This window comes from Rhinichthys klamathensis, unplaced genomic scaffold (assembly GCF_029890125.1).
Source record: "Rhinichthys klamathensis goyatoka isolate OS25496 unplaced genomic scaffold, OSU_Roscu_1.1 h1tg000114l_1, whole genome shotgun sequence".
Taxonomy (NCBI): domain Eukaryota; kingdom Metazoa; phylum Chordata; class Actinopteri; order Cypriniformes; family Leuciscidae; genus Rhinichthys; species Rhinichthys klamathensis.
The window spans coordinates 4,827,721-4,852,166 of record NW_026606651.1 but is presented as its reverse complement, the minus strand read 5'-3'; the positions used below and the strand labels follow the sequence as shown (position 1 = coordinate 4,852,166).

The 24,446-nt window shown below is 37.5% G+C and overlaps 1 protein-coding gene across 8 annotated transcripts in view; it reads right to left on the bottom strand.

Annotated features, from left to right (window-relative positions):
- The window catches only part of tnca (tenascin Ca), a 99,002-nt gene that overhangs the window by 42,263 nt on the left and 32,293 nt on the right, over window positions 1-24,446 (bottom strand). For all 8 annotated transcript variants that reach the window (XR_008807446.1, XM_056254863.1, XM_056254867.1 and 5 more), the window contains 5 exons: window positions 11,452-11,995; window positions 8,335-9,648; window positions 6,969-7,232; window positions 5,733-5,848; window positions 1,664-1,817 (listed from right to left, as the gene is read on the bottom strand). Coding sequence is in view for 7 of the 8 variants with exons in the window: in XM_056254863.1 (XP_056110838.1) it covers window positions 1,664-1,817; window positions 5,733-5,848; window positions 6,969-7,232; window positions 8,335-9,648; window positions 11,452-11,923 (2,320 nt within the window). In the remaining variant the exon portion in view is untranslated. The remainder of the gene's footprint in view (window positions 1-1,663; window positions 1,818-5,732; window positions 5,849-6,968; window positions 7,233-8,334; window positions 9,649-11,451; window positions 11,996-24,446) is intronic.

Here is a 24,446-nt window from a genome sequence, read left to right as displayed (position 1 = left end):
TAGGTATCGTGAAGTTTTTAATTTCCGAGTATCGCGATACTTTTGAAGTATCGGTGCACCGTGCAACACTAGTTTATACTTAATATCGCACAGACCCCAACTGGCCAACAAATAAGTTTAAAAATAAATTATGCTTCTTAAGAAATGTACCAAAAATGAATAAATAATAATAAAAAATATACATACTCTTTGTGCATATTAAAATGATAAAACTGTTACACAACTTCACAACTAGTAGACATACTGTAGCCTAAGTATTTTCTTCCTAACAAAAGTAAACAGTTTAACAAGTGCTCTCTCAATATAATACTGCACAATTTACAAAAAAAAATATATATATAATACTAAAATATAATATTTTGGGGGTTTATTTGTATAACCTATAGCGAACGTCATCATCAGAGGTTATTTAAGCCAAATTCTAGACATGTTTCCCGCACATGTTTACAACCGGTCAAACAAAGATGTTTTCTGTGAATGTTCCCTGCAGGTTATTTTCGGGCTTTATTTTATAACCTAAACAGAACGTTCCCTGTAGGTAATTGTTTAGATTTTATTTGGATAACCGTGTAAATTAATTAACGTTGCTCTCTTGCGCAACTGTTGAGCGCGCTCTCGGACACACTCGGTCTCTCTCGCGCATTGAGCGCGCTCGCGCCGTTCGCTTCGCTTTTGTCCACTCCGGCGCCTCATAAACACACACACACACACCAGAGAAAAAAACTTTGCAGGTCCTATGGCGGAGAGAGAGCCTACTCGGATGAAAACCGCTTCAGTGAGTTCAATTATAGTAACGCCACATTTTTTGTGTCAGTAACGGTAACTGCGTTGTAACGGGGGAATCAGTAATTCGTTTGATTACTCGTTACTGAAAAAGATAACGGCGTTAGTAACGCCGTTTATTTATAACGCCGTTATTCCCATCACTGACCGTCATGTACATGTGTATTTATTTATATGATTTGAATATACACCTTTCCCACAGCAAGACACACGATTTGAGGAATCAAATCAAATGCTGCAGGACAACTTGCACACTGCAGTTTAATATGTCGTGTTAAGGGTTCATTCAAATGAATAAACTAGACTATAAACTTGTCAATGCCTACACAATTCTTCCATGGAGTAAATATGCACTGAGAAGCACATTTCATCCTAAATGGATTGACCTCACCATGACAGATATCTCCAGATCTAGTAATCTGAGCACTTAACAGGCAGTAAAATGGGGAACTACACTAACTACTGACAGAAATCAGGGGCCTTTTGAAACCAAAACACGCCTTATTGGCTGTTATCGTGGATTGCATGTGTGCAAAGGCTGTAAATGTCAACCCAGACACATGGATCTTCCAAATTTCTCACGGTCGAGCACAGAATTGGGCTGTTAAAGCTCTGCTGGCCAGCCCACGCTGGATGTTTCATTTGGTTAAATGATGGCCTCTATTCTTCTTGGCCTTTCCAACCAGCAGGCCTTCAAATTCTTTACCGCTGAGCTAGTTTCACCTTTGACCTCTGACACTTCAGAGCCGTTTCCCAGATGTAGATCAAGCCAAACTCTCCAGACATTTACAGCACCGATCAAAAGCGGCGCCTTCAACATTTACATGGGATCATGACACAGACAATAAACAAGAGGCTTGCTTTAGAGAAGGTGCATTACTTGTAACTACAGTCGAGCTTATTTCGGGTCCTCTGGTGTTGTTCTTTATGACGGACAAAGTGACTTCGTATTCCTGTCCCGGCCCGAGTCCTGGTTGCTCAAAGTTGGTCTGGGAAGGTGTCAGGTTGTTCACGATCTTCCCGTTTTCTTCCTTCTGTTATGGAGAAGACAGAAGAATATGCATTTAGCTTCCTTTAGTCATGATTGTTTCTGCAAAACCTGTAATATATTTAGTAAATGCTAAAATTCAGATCAGTGGGAGCCTCAGAAATTTTCCCAGGAGGCCTAAAGATAACTTAAAATGATTAACATAAGACAAAACAAGCATCAAAATAAGGCAAAACAACAGCAATTCACACCCTCAAAAACCTGGATATATAAGGTGGTATAATTTTAATGGGTGAAATAAAAATCTAAACAATAAAAATTTTGTCAGGTCAAAAAATAGGCTTTTTTTTCCCACATGCAAAAATTATTTCATAATTTGGATTTTTTCAGTCTTTTTTTTTTTGTCTTGGCTTTTGAGTGATGTCATGAGAGTTACCCTTAAACAAATGAAACAAATTCTGACAATCTGACAAAGTATGAGATACTGTAAATGTTCTCTTAAATCTGAATTTTGTGTCATGCAATTTCGCCTCTCAGGTGAGTTTATCTTGTTTTAAGGATTCAGATTTTTTTGTATTGCAAAACGTACCAAAAAAAAAAAGTTATATAATTAATAAAACTCCATGGGCATTTTTTATAATGAATATAGTATTTCTAGGTATGCCAATATTTAATCAAGAAGACATTTGAGTAAAAAAATCCTTAAAAAAATAAATAATGGGTTCTTCTAATATTGTTGTAGACAATGGGGAGCCTTGGAGTCAAAAAGGCTGAAAACCCCTGAACTTGATGACCTCAAATCTAATAGACGTGCACTAAAAGTCACAAAAGTCCAACTGTGAGTCTATATTTATACCCGTTATTGGCAGTCATGATTTGACAGAAAAAACGTGTCATGCAAAAGTTGATAGTTTCCTAAATGCTGGTGGCATGAAACAACAGAACTGAAAGTGAGCAGTAAGTTCAAACATCTGGGATTTCTGGAGCACCATTAAAGTGAGTCTTAATGGAGACTTTATGGTTCAAGGATGGCTCTTTTTAATGGCTTCTTAAATGAGTGTATGAGCTCATGGCCGCCTGTAACTCTGACTCAAATGGAGAAAATGCCCATTCACATCACTACTAATGAACAGTGATTAAATTGTCCATTACTCTGTTTTAAATACGAGAGAGAGAGAGACTCTGAAACCAGCCGCACGACCGTATAACCCTGGCACCTAGGACCGCGTTTAGAAATAAACCGCTGTGTGAACAACTTACCGCAGTAAATCTGCTGACCTAAAGGTTGACATGTTATGTTCTACCAGCTGGTACAGAAATAACTTTTTACTATTATTTTTACAGCAAGTTATTAAAATGATCAGAGTGTTTCGAGATATTTCAACACTTTTCTCGCACTTTGCTTTAAAGAATGTGGCTCCAAAAAATGTTCATGTCTTGAGAAGATGTTTTTATAAAGTTAATGACACTGACCTAAATACCTTTGCCTAGTAAGGCATCAAAAATATATATTTTTGGTGTACTTTCTGAGTCAAGTTTTTCCACCATTTTTTTTTTTTTTGTCTGAACAGCCAAATAAATACAGGTAAATGCATAGGAAAAAAAGCCTTTAAAGGGGTGGTTCGTGATTTTGGATATCGGACCTTTGATTTGATTTGATTTGATTTATTCAACAATGATCTTAAACAGAATCATGCCGAAGGCAATTCACACACATTTCAAGACAAATTGTCGAGGATAAAATACACAAAAAAGCCTCAGGCTTATTTCCATTGTGGTCCTCTATATTATAGAGGACCACAATGGAAATATATCCATAAAATGGACGAACGGTTCCAGTGGAAATAAAATCAAAAACAAACATCTCACACCTTAATAAATTCGTATGGGATCTCAATTGGAAAGCCATTTTTTAACTTCTCTTCTAAAGGGCCATTGCCTCTTGAAATTGTTTTAAATAATCTGGCAATTCATTCCAAGCAACTGCACTCGAGTATAAAAACGAATTCTTCCCAACTACACTTTTAAACCGGTACAAATATATATTATTTATCCTTGCCCTTGTAGAAATACCATGAACATCTCTCACAAAAACATAGTAGTCATACAAGTATTTAGGAATAGTTCTCTGTATTATTTTGTACACCATCATCATTTTAAGAAAAATTACCCTTTTATCCACTTTTAAAAACCCCAACTCCCTAAAATGATTATTATTCAGTTGCGTTCGAGGATGCAACCTCAGAACGATTCTACACAACCTGTTCTGAGCAGTCTGTATTTTATTTTTAACTCGTTTCTTAGAGCCACTATACCAGAAAGTTACTGCATAGTCAAAATGTGCTTGTACTAATGCACCAGCTATAACATTATCAAGGTTTGTTTATCTAAATAAGCAGCCTGTCTTGCAAAAAATTTCATTCGATTACTTATTTTCGATAGAGCTACAACTGCCATGCTATCCCCTGTCATTTTGTTATCTAGAATACATCCCACTTCTTGCTTAAAAGTAAAATTCTCATCTCCCACCCTTATTTCTAAATTGGGACATTTCTTCAATTTTGCCGCAGAACCAAATAAAATAGCCTCAGTTTTCCCTAAGTGCAAAAATAGCTTATTTTGAAAACACCAATTGGATACTTCCACAATTTCTCTTCTTAACTTGTTTTCTATTGTTTCTTTATTTTCATCAGTAACTATTATTATTAGGGCTGGGTAAAAAATATCGATTTATCGATATTAATCGATTCTCATTTTTACAATCCGATATCGATTCTTAAATCTCATGAATCGATTAGTCATCCTGTTTTCATTTGATGAATGAATGGAACATTGTAGCGAGCATCCCATCCAATAAATCGCAATAATCTTTGTGCTTTGTTACTATTGATACTAAATAAAATCTCAAATTTCAAATTACGTCCATTTTCTTACGAAATTCAAAAACATAAATACCGTTTTGGCGCTGTGGCGTGAGATCGCTCTGGCTCAGCTCAGCTCAAGGGAAGCAGCAGCGCGGAGCGCACATGATCTCCTCTTCTGCCTTAATAATACCAGTTACAGCGCGAAATAAACATGAATGAACGTCTGAAAGTGTGTTAAAAGAGAGTACAATTTATCGAAGTCCGTATCATGTCACATGGAATCGCTCAATCAGTGTTTCAACTGTGCAAAGACGTCAGTAAACTTGTAAACAATGTCATGTAACCTCACATTAACCTCAGAAAAACCATATGTGACCATAAACTCGTTAGTCAGCTAGAAATATTAACTCTAAAGAGGAGCATTTTGCTAAATATATGCACCATATTACATATTCATTATAATTTTTTATGTTCTTCGATATGCATGTTTGAATAAATCTGGCAAGTTTTTATGACAGCCACCATTTAAATGTTTATATTTCATATAACTTTATTATTATAAAAATAAATAAGTGTAATTTAAGTGTTTGTATAGCTACAAATCAGTTAATTTTTACCTTCAATATTATAGTAGGCTAATGAAGCCTATAAGGACACAACTGACTCCCATAGTTTACAGCATTAGTTAAGAGATTTGTTTTCCTTGAGAAAATTTGCCATGTATTGTACCTGATATCCAAAATAATCAATATTGAATCAAGCTTGTGAATCGAAATCGAATCGAATTGTGAAATTTGTGTCAATACCCAGCCCTAATTATTATGGCATCATTTGATTTCTAACATTATTCTCTCAACACACATTTACATCGATAGTCTTTGGTGTACTGTGGAGTGGGTAACACTGTTTTTAATGGCAGGCTAGCAGATAACGTTGACTCGCGCCTAGCACTGGCGAACTATGCAACTGGAAGGACTGGATGACATTTTTTGAAAACTGTCTCCACTGATAAATAACACCCAGGCTAACTTGGAAATGAGGTCCGATATCCAAAATCCTGAACCACCCCTTTAACATTATCTCCCATTGACACTAACCGTGTTACGAAAGTTGAGCTCCCAGCCGTCAAAAGGAATGTTCAGCTGGTCCCACAAAACTTCCACAGACGTATCAGTGATGGACTTAAACTTCAGGCCCTCAGGCTGCGGTAGATCTGCAGGAAAAGAGCACAGGTTTATTAGCCGAGTATCATGACATTCATTCAAGTTTATTAGCAGTGTTCAGTGCCTGGATATAAGAGGTTTACCTGCACAAATGTATAGTGGCTCAATGGATTAGTTCCGAATGCTGTGTTTGGACAGTTTTGCATGTGCAATGAAAGGTTTGACCAACTTTACTGTCTGTGTTAAAGATTTTTCTGGGCTTCTTAATGAACTATTATCATTATGCTTTGAGCAAAACACCTCACTCCAAATTGTTCCAAACTTTCACTATAATTTGTGAACTGTAAACTGCTTTGAAAAAAAGAATCCGCTAAATGACAATAGAAAGAGGAGGTGACAGAAAATTACAATCTGAAAGCTGTACAACAAATACTATCATAATACATACATATATGTTTTATAATCTTTTACATTAAACATTGCAGTGTTGAGAATATACATATTTAATTTTAATTTTGATGATATAGCTATGAGAGCTGGGGTGAGAGGAAATGCTTAACTGTCATAATTATAAACTGTTATATTACAATTATAATTATACAATTATAATTGTATTATATTATTTTATTTATTATATTATTATAACTGTATTAGTATTATTAATAAAATGTATTAAAATAAAATAAAAAAATACCTAAAAATGAAAAGATAATAAAAAAAATCCTAAAAAGTAATAATGATGAAAAATATTAACAGCCCCCAAAAAAGACATACTTTTCTAATTTTTATTTCTTCAACAATTACTGTCTTTTTAGAGTGAATTATGCCATTTTCTTGACTGGTTTCATAACTTGTACTAATGAAAAACATGAAAACAATCTGACAAAGACAAAATATGAGATACATTTTTCTCCTAAATCAGACTTTTGTCTCATGCAGTTTTGCCTCTCAGGGGATTCAGATATCTTTTCTTTCTTTTTTTTGTATTGGAAAACAAGACAAAAAATAGTTAGTATTATTGGATAGATGTTAGTTATGAGAAAACTGAACTACAAGAGACCACATTTGGAATTCCAGTGTTAGACAAAATGATATATACATATATATGTATATAAACATTTGTTTCACCACAAAGTGTGCAGGTGTGTATAGTGATTGGTGTGGACGTACGTGTGGCCACTCTGGCACTGACTGGAACGCTCTTCTTGTTGTTGAGGACGGCATAAACGTTGATCAGGTACTCGATTCCAGGCTCCAGCTCAGAGACGGTAGCAGACGTACTGTCTCCAGGCACTCGGAAGTCCAACTGCAGGCCGCCTGGTGAAGTCGGGATGTACGTGACTAAAAACTCCGTCACCAGCATCTCGTTCTTCCATGTGAGGTTCACCTCCTCTGTGGTTACATCTGTGACGGTCAGGTCTTCCGGTGGTGAGACTGGGAAAGATATTAAGGCTCATTTATGTCACAGATGTTGAGAGACAGAATGACCTTTAGTGCCAAGTGGTAGGAAAACTGTCCCTGTTTCCATTGTGGTGACCGGAAATCATCCAATCAAACTATGGAGAGGTTTCAATATAAAGCTACACAGAGTAAATGATCTTTTGTTTCTTATTAATGGTCCTCCATGTAAATCTAGTGGATTTCACAGGCACACATATGGTATTAGTCAAGAAATGAGTTTATAATTAGCCGAATAAACCCACTGCTGTCTTTGTCCTCGATGTTAGAGAAAGAGAAAATCACTCACTGCTCTTGACTTTTGTAACTTTAATAATGATTCATTTATATTTTATACTGTGAAGACTATACAGTGTAATTTTACATTTGATTACTTTAGTCAATTTCTGTATTGACAGTCACAATTGACTGGTGTCTTAAAATTTTAACCCCTGGCCCAAGCAGGCCAGTAGAAAAAATTATCATTGAGGCCCTGCTGAAGCTATAAATATTCACTGTGCTATTAAATTAAAGGTAAAATTATGATAATACAAAAATATAAACAGTGAAAGTAACAGAAGATCCTACAAAACATTTTAACGGGCATAATTATGCATGGAAATAACTTAAGAAAATATCTATTTGCTAAGCGATAAGCTAGATTCATATTCTTTTTGGTTTCTCTGCCCAATATTTTAAAATATTAAAAATTAAGGTATCGGTACTCGGTATCGGCAAGTGCTAAAAATTTAAGTATCGGATTTGTTCTGGAAAAAGTTGTATCGGTGCATCCCTAAAAAATACAGTAAAACATTAATTTTGTGAAAGACAATGTGAAAAACATTGCCTTAGCAACTAGTTTAAATAAAAAGTTTAAGTATTTTATATTTTATTTTATTCCAGTTAACATTTATTTTATTTCAACAAATGCTTTTTAATGGTTTTAGTTTATATTTTTGATTTAGTTCAAAACAATAGACATTAAAAAAATATATACAAAATTTTAACGGAAAATACTAAACTTTAAAACAGAAAATATAATAATAAAAATGAATGCAAATTCAAAACAAAACAGATTATCTGCTATTATAAGAATCACCTTCCGAGCAATCCTCGCCAATGTAGCCTTCATCACAAACGCAGAGGCCGTCCACACATTGGCCCACTCCCTTGCATTCGTTCGGACAGCTTCTTTCTCCACAGGCATCTCCAACGAAGCCCTCGTCGCACACACATTTCCCGTTGATGCAGCGCCCGCGGTCGTTGCAGTTTCCAGGGCAGGCGGGAACGGAGCAGTCCTGACCCTCAAAACCCTCCTGGCAAACACACTGGCCCTCCACGCAGCGTCCACGGCCGAGGCAGTCATTGGGACACTTCTTTTGAGCGCAGTCCTCTCCGGTGAAGCCTTCGTCGCAAACGCACTGCCCTGCGACGCAGCGTCCACGGTTCAGGCAGTTGCTCGGGCAGCTCAACTCACTGCAGTCTTCGCCTGCGAAGTTTACAAAGCAAACGCACTTCCCGTCCACGCACTGGCCTCGACCGTAGCAGTCCGACGGGCAGCTTTTGATGCTGCAGTCCTCGCCGCCAAAACCCTCTTCGCAAACACACTGGCCGTTAACGCAACGCCCGCGATTATTGCAGTTATTAGGGCAGCTGAGCTCTGAGCAATCGTGGCCTTGGAAGCCAACATCGCATTCGCACCGACCGTCTATGCAGCGACCTCGGTTGTTGCAGTTGTCCGGGCATGAGAGCTTCCCGCAGTCCTCTCCGAGGAAGCCCACGTCGCAAATACACACTCCGTTAAAGCAGCGTCCTCTTTCGTTGCAGTTATTCGGACAGGTTAAGCTGGAACAGTCCTCGCCTGAGTACCCGGCGTCACACACACAGCGGCCATCAATGCAGAAACCTCGTCCAGAGCAGTCGTTCAGACAAGAGAGTGTCCCACAGTCTTCTCCGATGAAGCCTTTATCACAGTGACAGGTCCCGTTGTCGCATCGCCCGCGGTCGTAGCAGTCATTCGGGCAGATGAGCTCGGAGCAGTCGAAGCCAGTCCAGGGTTCGTCGCAGACACACTCACTATCAACGCAGCGCCCGCGTCCCAAACAGTTGTTGAGGCAATCCGAACCTGTGCAATCTTCCCCAGAGAAGCCTTCATTGCAGACACACGCTGCATCAACGCAACGCCCGTTCTCACCGCAGTCAACCAGACAGGTTTCCAAGCTGCAGTCCTCACCCGTGAAGCCTTCAAAACACTCACACTTTCCGTTAACGCAGCGGCCCTGGTCGCTGCAGTCTCCGGGACAGTTGGGAACGGTACAGTTGGGGCCCTTCCATCCGGGAGCACAAACACAGCCGCAGGTTTCAGTGCTGTAGTTTCCATGGCCGCTGCAGTAGGGCTTCGTTCCTACAGCACCTAAAGAATCACGAGATACGTGTATTAACATTTATGCATTTGGCAGATGCTTGTATCCATCAAGGTATGCATTTGATCAGTTCACGCATTCCCTGTGAATGGAACCCATGACCTTGGCGTTGCAGGCGCCATGCTGTGCTGTTTGAGCTACATACATAATACATATATGCAATTTTCAATTATGGAAATATCACTGCCAAATAGCATTTGCTAAGGAAGAGGCATGTAAACATTAATGCACGTTAAAAGCGCCATTTATAAGTTGTACAGGTTTGCCAAAGTATATTGCAAACAGTCACATGATTACGCCACATGAAGACTTTAGCATTAGACATAGTGACTTTATAGATTATTTAATGTATCTGAGGATGGATAAATAAATGAATGAATAAATACATATTTTCTCTATGCTAACAAACATACAAACAAACAAACAATTATTTTATGATTTCTATTAATTTTGTAAATAAAGATAGTAAATAAATGTTTTCTATAGGATTGATATGAATTATGCCCCTAAGGTTTAATAAATAAATAAATAATTAAATTGACGATCTTAATCTCTGAGCAATAAACAAACAACAAAAAAATATTTTAGAGTTGAATTAATTCTGTAAATGAGGATAAATAAATAAATAAAATATTTTTCTTCATGATTAATTCTGTCTTTGAGGTTAAAATCAATCAATCATTGTTTTCTTTATGATTCATATTAATTCTGTCTCTGAGGTTAAATAAAATTGCAAAAACGAGAACTATTTTCAAACTGGTTTTGCAAACGCTTCCCACCTCTTCTGTCAAACAGCCCATTCTCAAATTTACACCATTGGTTGAGCCAATTTTGCTATATCGGGGTCAGGATGCTCAAAAAGATCAATATTTTAAATGTGACGCATCGTGTTCATACTTTTTGAAGGAATCAGGGTATGGATGGCATATATTTGTCCCTGCATTATGATCATATAAATAAGAGAAAGCATTTAACATCAAAACAAAACACCTTTTAAATCTGACTGTCAGTTAACACTGTGAAACTTTCGACCCTTAAAGGGATACTCCACTTTTTTTTGGAAATAGGCTCATTTTACAACTCCCCCAGAGTTAAACTGTTGAGTTTTTACCGTTTTTGAATCCATTCAGCCGATCTCCGGTTCTGGCGGTACCACTTTTAGCATAGCTTAGCATACATCATTGAAGTGGACAAGACCATTAGCATTTCTCAAAAATAAATGACCAAAGAGTTTCGATATTTTTCCTATTTAAAACTTGACTCCTCTGTAGTTACATCGTGCACTAAGACCGACGGAAAATGTAAAGTTGCGATTTTCTAGGCTGATATGGCTAGGAACTATACTCTCATTCCTGCGTAATGATATGACGCAGCGCTTGAAAATAGTTCCGTTGTGTTGACGGAAGGTAGCCTATTTTCAGGCGCTGCGTCATATCATTACGCAGGAATGAGAGTATAGTTCCTAGCCATATCAGCCTAGAAAATCGCAACTTTACATTTTCCGTCGGTCTTAGTGCACGATGTAACTACAGAAGAGTCAAGTTTTAAATAGGAAAAATATCGAAACTCTTTGGTCATTTTTTTTTTTGAAAAATGCTAATGGTCTTGTCCACTTCAATGATGTATGCTAAGCTATGCTAAAAGTGGTACCGCCAGAACCGGAGATCGGCTGAATGGATTCAAAAACGGTAAAACTCAACAGTTTAACTCTGGGGGAGTTGTAAAATGAGCCTATTTCCAAAAAAAGTGGAGTATCCCTTTAATAAAGAAGTTAATCTGACTGTGTCCTGTACCTGTGACCTCTGCGCTGCAGCAGGTGGACTCTGTGCCGCATTGCTCTCTGAGTGTGGACACCTCCACCTCCAACATCTCCAGCCGACTCAGGAGCTCCTTCAGATCCGGCAGTTCACCCGTACAGCCACAGGCCTGCTTGGGGATGTTGATGCGATGGGTGAAGACAATCTGATTACTGTCGTCCAATGTCTGGTCTGTTACTTCTGAGCCAGATGGTGCGTCCTTCTGCTCGAGATCCGAACCACCCGGAGAGTCCAGATCCACACACAGAGAGCTACCCGGGACTTTGATGTTGTAAACGTGGTTGAAAACGACCGGTTGGGAAGAGTTTGGAAGGGTTACGTTGTGTACGCCGGGGATCGTCAGAGCTTCCCGTCGGTGCCTGATCATCTTCTTTACAAGGCCGGCGTGATTTAGAGTCATCAGGGTGGCCAAAACCAAACAGCTGAAAGTCAGGCGACCTGACCACATGTTTCTGCACTAATGAATGCTTGTCTTGGCAAGAAAGACTGCCTGGTGAGTCTGGACAAAGTGGTGCTGTCTCTGAAAAATACAAGACACAAAACATATTATAAAAAATGTAAAATGACATTACAATTCCAAGAATGAATAGAAAAGGCAGAAAATCCCTTCAAAGGACCATCAAATCTGAAGTGTGAACCAGTGTCATTTTAGTATAAATGAGATACTATTATATTTTTAATTGTTTATAGTTTTTTATTTTACTTTTAGTTCATTTTTGTTCCAAGGAAACATTCTATTAATTTCATTTAACTAGTAAAATAACTAAAACTAAAAGATAAAATGATAAATAGACATATTTAAAAAATATATACTGTATATAAAAAGAAACTAATAAAAATGACAACAAACAACAGAAATCACAAACAATCCCCAATAAAGGATGTTTAATTGTAGTCATTAAGCTTTGACAATTCTGTTATTGCAAAGATCCATGTTTTTCTATGGATTGCAAAATGGTAATTATACATATATAAGTATAATGTAAATATGAAATAAAATATAAGGGAAGAACAAAACACTATAGCATTTGGCAAATGCGAACTACAGCTATAAGTTTTATTTTACAACGCAAAAATAAAATGCATTGACAATTAAAAATTTCAGGGGAAAAAGCATTCATTGACTACAACACAAAAGTCTCTTGTGGGCAAGAGTGTTAAATTTTCACCACTGTGGAGTGCTGGAAATTGACCGGCTGGTTTTCTGAAACTGCATCCCAGGCAAGATGCACTGTCCCGGGCATGACTTAAATAAGACAGGAGGAATGTCCTCCTCAGAAAAACAACGAAGTCCAAATTGCCATATTTGGCCAAACACCCATACTCTCTCACATCCCCCTCCAGCCCAGGGAGGCTGCCTTGATTCAAACTCCTTCTGAAAAGCAGTCGCATGTAAAAGACTGGCAGAAAATGGGCTGTCAGGTGTTGGCGAATGGGTGACAGTGGTTCTTGAGGCAGAGCCACATTAGACCATCATGAGGTCCGCTTTAGGCTAGAGAATTCAATTTCTCTCTGAAAACAAAAAGTATGAAACCTCTAGAAATTGACCAGCTGGTTTTCTGAAACTGCATCCCAGGCAAGATGCACCGTGCCGGGCATGACTTAAAATAATAATGGCCCGCTGCCTGGAAGTCTTGACTTTTTTTTAAGCAGCTTTGAGAACTAAGCTCCGGAGCCACATTAGTCCATCGTAAGGCCCACAAAGGCTCACTCTGGTGGGCGAGAGAGTTCAATTTCCACCGCTGTGGAGCTCTGGAAGAATTAAACCTCCAACCTCCAGAAATTGACAGGCTGGTTTTCTGAGACTGCACCCCAGGCAAGATGCACCGTACCCAGGCATGCATCAAGCTTAGACGCCCTGGAGGATTGTCCTCCTCAAAATTGTCATATTTGGCCGAACATCCAGGCTCTCTGAAGTCCCCCTCCAGCCCTTGGTCCCGGTCCACTGGTGGGCCAGAGAGTTCAATTTCAAAAAACATATTTGCATAAAAACATACATTGACTACAACATAACCAGTGTTCATACTTAGTACGTATCTTCATTTTTGGGTGAACTATACCTTTAAATTCTTGTTTCAACAAATTTAATATGCATTATGCGAGGGGTAAAGTGACTTATCTGTAAAAAAATATTGATAGGCAATATATTCATGGCATGTATTGAATAAAAGCATATTTAAAGTCTGCACCAGTTATTGAACAAAATTTATTGCCACTGGATCTTACAAGACTATGAGGTCCATCGTTCATCACGATACCCTTATTGCTGAATCATAAATTCATTTTTTTCTTTTTCTAAGCCACTCTGCCAGATTCCTAAAAATACAGTCTTTGAGCATATTAATAAAATCTGTGTTTCCCTTCTGCACACTTGAGCTGGGATGACTTCATATCTGGACATGGGAGCTGTGTAATTTGTGGATGGTGGATGGGGGCCAGAGTCTAAGTCTCCTCCGCAGCGTGGGAACGCTCATCTGAATCTCCTTCTGGATGTCCATACAGCCTCCGCATGTCTCAGATGTCTGAGCGTGTGTGAGTCGGAGAGGAAAACTTGACTGCGGGACCTCAGCGTGATTCAAAAGAGATATCAGACACCTACACCACCGCAGCGAGAGGCACTTCCTGTCTCTACTGTGTGAGCGCCACTTACAAAAAGCCATTTTTTTCAGTTAGATGCATACAATAGATGCATTTTTTTTGCATGTGCATAATTTGAGAACACTTTAATGAGATCCTTTGAGTCCAGGTCTGTTATTATGTTAATAAAAGTTACTTGGCAAGACTTGCTCATTTCAACGATCGACACACTTTCCTGTCGCTAGTAGGGCTGATATATTGAATATTCACATTAACAGATATGACATTTCTGATATAAAGGTGCTGTAAGTGATTGTTTTGGAATAACACAGTGAAATATGTGTCATGTGATCTCACACCTGCACTCTTTACAGTCTTGTAAACAGAGTCAGGGGAACTGTTAGAAAACAAGCCAATAAGAAAGGCTCTCTGCCTGTCAATCATTTTGGTTAGAGTTAGTAAGTTTGATGATTTTCTTTATCAAAGGATCAATTTAAAATGACTAATGTTAAAGTAAATACAGTAAATAAATAAATGTATATATGTACAGAAACACCATTGAAAAATAGTTACAAAGGCTATAACTGTTTAAATATAAAACAGATTAAAAATAAAAAAACAGTAATACTTTGAAATACTATAATAATTTAAAATAAATTTTGTAATATATTTTAAAATGTAATTTATTCCTGTGATCAAAGCTGAATTTTTAGCATCATTACTCCAGTCTTCAGTGTCACATGATCCTTCAAAAATCATTCTAATATGCTGAATTGCAGCTTTTCTTATAATTATGTTGAAAACATGTATATACATCCATAGACATGTGCAAGCTATTTACATCATATACAGTAAATTAAAAACAGAAGATTCAGTCGATAGGATGAAAAGAGTCATCCCATCCTTTTATGACACCTTTTCATGTGATATTTTGAGCGTTTTAAGGTTTTTTATAAACGTTTTGCCAACTTCATAAAAATGCATGTAATCTAATATTTCAGAACCACAGTCATCACATTCTCAGAGCGCTAACAGCTTTTAAATCACATTAAAAGTGTATTCATGACCAGACAGAAAGTACAGCCAGACTGATGCATTTAGAGTATAATGAAACAAACACGTGAGATTGAGAAAATGAGAAACAAAGTTGAAATATTATTACATGTTCTACTGTTATAAATATAAATAAGTTTATAATACTGAAATCGCATGTTTCGCATGAGAAGTCATCCCATCTGTATATATACTGTCTATATGATGATATACAGTAGTCAACATTTGAAGTGGATCAAAACCTTTCATCAAAGTTATACATATTGTCTTAGGACAATTTTGATCAACTTTTTTGATCCACTTCAAATGTTGACTACTATATATTATGAGTTAGTATCTCATAATTTCAATTTAGAGGTATGTAATAATTCTGACATTTTATCAAAATTTTACCAATTTAAATTTTGTATCTCATAAACAGACTTTTTAAGGCTTTTTTTTACTTTTCATCTCATAATTATGACTTAGTATCTTGTGACTTCTCACAACTCTGATTTACAAAAGCAGTAATATTTGCATATTACATAAAGATGTAGTCGTTTGCATATTACATGAGACCAACCAGTGAGATTAAAAGTAGGGATTCCTCTGTGAAATGTACTTATTAAAGAAAAAACTGCGAGTATGTATCCTAAGTTGCTTGCTATTTAGGATGGATTTAAGTAAGGTAAATTACAATCAACCAACTGCATGTTTAGTCCGCTGTGAGCAGCCTGTTAGCTGTTAAGACATGGAAACCTTCCAGTTTATGATTCTTCCAACCTGTGACCTTTGGGTTAGGACCATTAACCCCACCATCACCTCATCCTTGCACCTTAAAGTGTCCACTCTACACTCCCAGGTTTTGTACATTCCTTCAAACCCTAACAAGGGCCGACCTTGTGACCCTGTAGCCCTTAAAGGTCAGATCAAAACACTTAAAACTAATGCAAAGGGTCTAAAACACAGCACACGAGTTTATGAGATCGTATACACAGCATGCATACAATAAAGTTAAAATAAAGGCCAGCGATTGGGTCGCTACGGTAGGTTCAGGAACAAAGGTTAGAATTCAATGTAGATCTATCACGTTTCCTCCTACGTTCTGTAAAACCTCAGGATGTGAACATATAAACCTGAGCTTGAATTTCACAGGCTTTTCTCCTACATCTGGTGAGAGTTTCTGGAAAATACCTTGTGTGGCTAATGCTAATCTGGCTACAACTCACTACTTATGCTTTGTTTTAAAAAGCATTTTATTTACTGGCTCATACAAAATAGGCATAAATGAGTCAAGTAACAAAATGCATATTTGCATTTCAAGCTAAATATAATGTATTTTGTGATATTGTATATATTATGATATACAGTAGTCAACATTTGAAGTGGATCAAAACCTTAAGTTTTGCAACTTTTACAAAAAGTTATACATATTGTCTTAGGACAATTTTGATTAACGTTTTTGATCCACTTCAAATGTTGACTACTATATATTATGAGTTAGTATCTCATAATTTCAATTTACAGGTATGTAATAATTCTGACATTTTATCTCAAAATTTTGCCAATTTAAATTTCTTATCTCATAAACAGACTTTTTATGGCTTTTTTACTTTTCATCTCATAATCATGACTTAGTATCTTGTGACTCCTCTCACAATTATAATTTACAAAAGCATGATTTTCTTTGTTTATGCTGCAGAAATGTGTATATATATAGTTTGTTATAAGTATTACACAATAATATGAGCAATTTTATATCAAGGTATGGTAGGTTATACAGTATCTCACAAAAGTGAGTACACCCCTCACATTGCAGCAATCATTTTAGTATATCTACTCAAGGGACAATACTAGAAATTAAACTTGGATATATTTTAGAGTAGTCAATGTGCTGCTTGTATAGCAAATATATTTACTGTCCTCTGAAAATAACTCAACATACAGCCATTATTGTCAAAATAGCTGGCAACAAAAGTGAGTACACCCTAAGTGAACATGTCTGTGCACAAATCTGTGTCCAAAGTGTCAATATTTTGTGTGAGCACCATTGTTATCTCGCACTGCCTTAATCCTCCTAGGAATGGAGTTCACCAGAGATGCACAGGGTGTTGCTGGGATCCTCTTCCACTCCTCCATACTGACATCATGAAGCTGCTGGATGTTAGACACATGGCGCTTCTCCACCTTCCGCTTGAGGACGCCCCACAGCTGCTCAATAGGGTTCAGGTCTGGAGAAATACTAAGCCACTCCTTCACCTTCAGCTTCAGCTTCCTCAGCAAGGCAGTTGTCATCTTGGCGGTGTGTTTGGGGTCGTTATCATGCCGTTCGGCCCAGTTTCTGAAAGGAGGGCATCATGTTTTGCTTCAGAATGTCGCAGTACATGTTGGAATCCATGTTTTCCTCAATGTAGCGCAGCTCCCCAGTACCAGCAGCACTCGTGCAGCCCCAGACCACGATGCTACCACCACCATGCTCGACTGTAGGCAATTTTCTTGGTACTCCTCACCAGGGCATCGCCACACATGCTGGACACCATCTGAGCCAAACAAGTTTATCTTAGTCTCATCAGACCACAGGACATTGTTCCAGTAATTCATGCTCTTGGACAGGTTGCTTTCAGCAAACTGTTTGCAGTCTTTCTTGTGAGCCAGCTTCAGAAGAGGCTTCCTTCTGAGACGACGACCATGCAAACCGACTTGTTGCCGTGTGCAGCGTATGGTCTGAGCACTAACAAGCTTCTGCAACATCTAAAGCAATGCTGGCACGATCATGTGTCTGTTTTCTGAAGCCAGCTTCTGCACCTGACGCACAGCACGAGGATTCAACTTCTTTGATTGTTACGAGTGGAACCCGTCTTGGAAAACCTCTGTATGACCCTGGCCTGTGCTGTAACTCAGTTTCAGGGCGTTACCAATCTTCTTATAGCCTAGGCCAGGGATGGGCAACTTCGGTCCTGGAGGGCCACTGTCCTGCAGAGTTTAGCTTCAGCCCTGATAAAAACTCACCTGCCTGTATCTATCTAGTAATCCTGAAAACTTTGATTGCCTTGTTCAGGTGTGTTTAATTAGGGTTGGAGCTAAACTCTGCAGAAAAGTGGCCCTCCAGGACCGAAGTTGTCTATCCCTGGCCTAGGCCATCTTTGTGGAGAGCAACAATTCTAATTCTCAAATCCTCAAATCCTTAGAGAGTTATTATTTTGCTATGAGGTGCCATGTTGAACATCCAGTGGTCAGTATGAGAGAATTGTACTCTAAGCAAATTTGAACTGCTCTAATACAAGATACAACAATTTGTATTGTCCTGTCAAACAGACAAAATATGAACATGAGGAATAGGACATGTGGCTTTGCATGGTTAAACGACGTACAGCTATTATCACTTAGGGTGTACTCACTTTTGTTGCCAGCTATTTTGACAATAATGGCTGTATGTGAAGTTATTTTCAGAGGACAGTAAATATATACTGCTATATAAGCAGAACATTGACTACTCTAAAATATATCCAAGTTTCATTTCTATAGTATTGTCCCTTGAGTAGATAAAATGTTTGCTGAAATGTGAGGGGTGTACTCACTTTTGTGAGATACTGTATATATATATATATATATATATATATATATATATATATATACACTCACCGGCCACTTTATTAGGTACACCTGTCCAACTGCTCGTTAACACTTAATTTCTAAGCAGCCAATCACATGGCGGCAACTCAGTGCATTTAGGCATGTAGACATGGTCAAGACAATCTCCTGCAGTTCAAACCGAGCATCAGTATGGGGAAGAAAGGTGATTTGAGTGACTTTGAACGTGGCATGATTGTTGGTGCCAGAAGGGCTGGTCTGAGTATTTCAGAAACTGCTAATCTACTGGGATTTTCACGCACAACCATCTCTAGGGTTTACAGAGAATGGTCCAAAAAAGAAAAAACATCCAGTGAGCGGCAGTTCTGTGGGCGGAAATGCCTTGTTGATGCCAGAGGTCAGAGGAGAATGGCCAGACTGGTTCGAGCTGATAGAAGGGCAACAGTGACTGAAATAACCACTCGTTACAACCGAGGTATGCAGCAAAGCATTTGTGAAGCCACAACACGCACAACCTTGAGGCGGATGGGCTACAACAGCAGAAGACTCCACCGGGTACCACTCATCTCCACTACAAATAGGAAAAAGAGGCTACAATTTGCAAGAGCTCACCAAAATTGAACAGTTGAAGACTGGAAAAATGTTGCCTGGTCTGATGAGTCTCGATTTCTGTTGAGACATTCAGATGTTAGAGTCAGAATTTGGCGTAAACAGAATGAGAACATGGAACCATCATGCCTTGTTACCACTGTGCAGGCTGGTGGTGGTGGTGTAATGGTGTGGGGGATGTTTTCCTGGCACACTTTAGGCCCCTTAGTGCCAATTGGGCATCGTTTAAATGCCACGGCCTACCTGAGCATTGTTTCTGACCATGTCCATCCCTTTATGGCCACCATGTACCCATCCTCTGATGGCTACTTCCACCATGTCACAAAGCTCTAATCATTTCAAATTGGTTTCTTGAACATGACAATGAGTTCACTGTACTAAAATGGCCTCCACAGTCACCAGATCTCAACCCAATAGAGCATCTTTGGGATGTGGTGGAACGGGAGATTCGCATCATGGATGTGCAGCCGACAAATCTGCGGCAACTGTGTGATGCCATCATGTCAATATGGACCAAACTCCCTGATGAATGCTTCCAGCACCTTGTTGAATCTATGCCACGAAGAATTGAGGCAGTTCTGAAGGCAAAAGGGGGTCCAACCCGTTACTAGCATGGGGTACCTAATAAAGTGGCCGGTGAGTGTATATATGTGTGTGTGTGTGTTTGTGTGTTTGTGTGTGTGTGTGTGTGTGTGTGCATATATATATATATATATATATATATACACACACACACTGTATACTTTATATATATATATATATATATACATACACACTGTATATGCACACACATACATATATACAAATATATAGCTTGTTACCCTTATACTACCATTAGCTTGATATAAAATTGCTCATATTATTGTATAATGTTTATAAAAAAAACTGCCCCACCGCTACTTTTCACTTAAATCACTTTTTTTTTTTTTTTTTTTATACGAAAACTGCAAAGACGCTTAGAAACAAATAGGCTTTGTATTTAAGAATATTATGAAGGGAAATCCTCCTTCTGGAACACAAATCAGCGCTTTAAGTTTTAATCCAGAATTACTGTTTCTTTATTAGTTTTCCCTGTACTGGCAAAAGAAAGGGAACTTTCCCACCTGGAAAACAGGGACTAGGAATGTTGGCCTGTGTATTCAGCCATCTGTTTTGCCTGGTCGACAGCGAAGACTCTGTGCATGTGTGTGTCATACGAGTTTAGACTAGAAGAGCTCCGGCCGTCAAACGTTTCCAGCATTCAGTAGATTCCACCCCTAACAAATATACAATTTGGTGGAAGTCTAGAGCTTATAGATAAACTATCCACAGTAACCCTATAGCAGGATGTATCAATCTACACCCCAGGAGAAGTGTAGAGCAGACTCATGCTGTATATGTGAACACTCTAACATGTTTAGTCCACTGCCAGTGGGCGATTACAAGACTTTGATTGATGTCTACACCCAGCACAATGCCACATGCTGATTTGCTTGCTGAAGGAAACAGATTTAGAATTTGTCTGTGTACTAATTACTTTCTAGATAGTAAAGCATCAATGTATTGTTGTGATTAATGTCATTCTTTTATTATATCTAAAATAAAAACATCTTAAAATCCAGAGGTTGTTCCTCTGGATTTTTTTTTTTTTTTTTTTTTTTTAAATGTTTACTTCATTGGAATGGTACAACTGGAACTCACACACACACACACACACTGGACATAATTCAAAAAGGTTAAATGGCCGTGAAAAAAATAGTTACACTTGTATTGTTTGTGGACAAAAATGAGCGCATTGGAAATTAATGGGAGACAAATTGCATCTAGTGGAAGCGTTTGGTACTGCGGCCAAACAAATTCTTACTGAAAGCTAATTTTTTTAGATATCACCCTCAAATTTGTATCACAGCTTGTTTAGATTTATGGCTTTGATTTTCTCACAGTTATAGAGTAAAAGGTGTTTTGGAAAATATACATTTCATATAAAAATTGAAAATGGTATTTTGTGCATGTTTCATAACAATAAATGTAAAATGTAATAACTTTTTTCCAAGTTTTTTTAAAAAACTTTTTTCACTTAACACGAACAGTGCCACAGGGTTAAATCATTAGGGTAGGGGATTGCGCAACCAAATATTAATGAGATAATCAGCTTCTAAATGGAAAGCAAGAATGACAGCCAATTTATTTACTTTTCTAACCTTAGTTCCAGAAGTAGTTCTCAATTACAATTTTGGGAAGATTTTTTTTTCTCCACAAAACAAAATAGTTTTAAGCCATGAACCACACCACAAAGAATAACTAGGACTAATGTTAATTTGAAGCCAAAAAAAAATACATTAAAATAAATTAAAATCTGAAAAATCGAAAAAAAGACAAATGTAGGTGTTCTTAAATTCTTGTAAGTGTGAATAACCTACAATAAATAAATAAAACGCACAAACCAAATGCACAGGAGGGGCAACCTAAACTCAAAATGTCATACTTTAAGAGTGAATGAACAACTCATCTCATGAAGCATTATAAATTATGTTATCAAAAAAAAAAAAAAAAGTACAATATAAAACTACTGACTTGTAGTGCCTGATTAAGAGTATAAAAACAATATATTTTAAGTTTAGACAAGTACTTAAACAGTTAGAGAGTAAAGGGAGTCTCAACTCATTTGCAGTGCTTCATGGGAGTGAGAGCTGAGCTGTTGTGTATGGGTTGCCAAGCGTAACAAATTTTGTGGACTGAATGAATTATGTGACACCAAATGCACGACAAAATACAGTTACACTTTAATGCATTTTGTACTCAGAAAAGCTGTCCAAAGACTCTGAAAGGCAAAACTAGGAAAATCCCAACTGAAGCACATATATATAATTATATAAGATATTGCTTTTACGTAACTGATAACTGTGATACACTAGCATGTGACAAGCTCTGTTATATCTGAATAATTGTGGATGGAAAGATACTTTATTGTCTTGCGAATCAATGCTTTCCTCATTAGGGCGACCTCCAGAAATCTCCAATTTCACTGAACTGCTGAATACCTCCAGAACATTGACCATGATGAGGATACCATCAGAGAACTGCCCCTACGTGACACTTTCCCTTAAGTAAGTGAGAAGTTTCATGGTGGAACGGATACACCAGACATGAATTCCCTCGTCTGCAGTGGCCGCTCACCAAATCGAATGAGTGATTCTCATAAAAAACAAAAGAACCTGGAAGTAATCCATCAGCACCAGGCCATCTGCATTACAGGTCCACATGCAACCCAGACCTGTCTGTCTAGACTCACTGAGATTTATGGGAAGTAGGCGCTTATATCAAAGATTACTCATGGGAACACAGACCCTAGAACACACCATATAACTGGTTTGCAGCGCAGCTGTTCGCTCCAGATCACCGTTGACGTTCATTTTATTCAACAACACCTGGATGTACTTGACTGAAATAAACATTTTTACTTGGACATGAATTAGATTTCTTTATTTTCCAAGCTAACATCAAAAGCAAAGACTTGTTGACATCTTCAATGTTCAGAACAACACACTATCTTACACTGAATGCAGCATAAATCCGGTGGAAAGTATGTAACGTTTCAGCATGTATGGAATAACCACATGACCTACTGCTTTTGTGAAATGAGCTTTAAACAACCAGAGCACACTGCACAGAACACTATATTAAACAATGCTTCTGTCTTGACTTATTTGATTGAACTGCAAACAGTTAAAACATCTTCGCTTTGGCAATATGCAGTAAATGCTGTGCTTCTAGTATCTTATCATCCGATAGTGGTTGTATCTTTCTATTAGTGTTACTCGATCTTAGTGCTGCATTTGATACTATTGACCACAACATTCTTTTAAATAGACTCGAAAATTATGTTGGCATTAGTGGAATTGCACTAGCATGGTTTAAATCATACTTATCTGACCATTATTAATTTGTAGCAGTAAATGAAGAGGTGTCATATCGATCAAAAGTTCAGTATGGAGTACCACAAGGCTCAGTACTAGGACCGTTGCTGTTCACTCTGTACATGCTACCCTTGGGAGATATCGTTAGGAAGCATGGCATTAGTTTTCACTGTTATGCTGATGATACTCAGCTCTATATTTCTCCACGCCCTGACGAAACTTACCAATTCACAAAATTAACTAAATGCATAGCTGATATAAAAAAAAACTGGATGACTAGTAATTCCCTACTACTTAACTCTGAAAAAAACTGAGATTCTAATTATTGGACAAAAAATTTCCTCACATAATAACCTAGAATACTGTCTAACACTCTAACGAGATATTTGTTACTCTTTTGGCGTAAGTCGACTTGCGTACTGCCGACTGCCGGAAGCTAGTTATTTTAGTCGATAAAGTTTTAAATATGGATATTTATTTTACACGAATTCATCACTTCACTTCAGAAGGCCTTTATTAACCCCCGGAGCCGCGTGGAGCACTTTTATCAGGGATGGCATTTTTTTATATATCCCTGATTGTATTCGTCTGAAAGAAGAATCTCATATACACCTAGGATGGCTTCAGGGCGAGTAAATCATGGGCTAATTTTAATTTTTGGGTGAACTATCCCTTTAAGAAATTAAGAATTAGAGATAAATGAGTTGAAGTACAAAAGTCTAAATAAAATTTTATTAAATAAAAATCAAAATGCTAAAAACAAAATTAAAGATATTATAAATTTTATAAATTATATGACCTGAAGATTAATTCAAAATATGAATAAATACTACAATAATACTAAAATAACACTGTATGACACATTCATTCTCATTTTCACAAAGTTATGATTTCTCTATATCTTCACATTCATAAGCAACCTGGAATAAATTAATTGACCACATCGATGGCAGATTGTTCCACAAAATTATGAAAAACTTGAAAATTATTATGATAAACTAATATAAAGGACAGAAGCACATAACAAAATTACTAACTGAAAAAAAACTATATACAATTATATGTAATTACACACATTACTAACTGAATAAAAAAATTAAAGCTATATATATATTATATGTAATTATACACACACACATATATAAAATGAAAAATGAAAATATATATTAAAAAAGCCAATGCAAAATATGAATACACTAATATATTAGTACATGAATAATACTCATATAACACTGCATGACACATTCATTCTCATTTCTCTATATT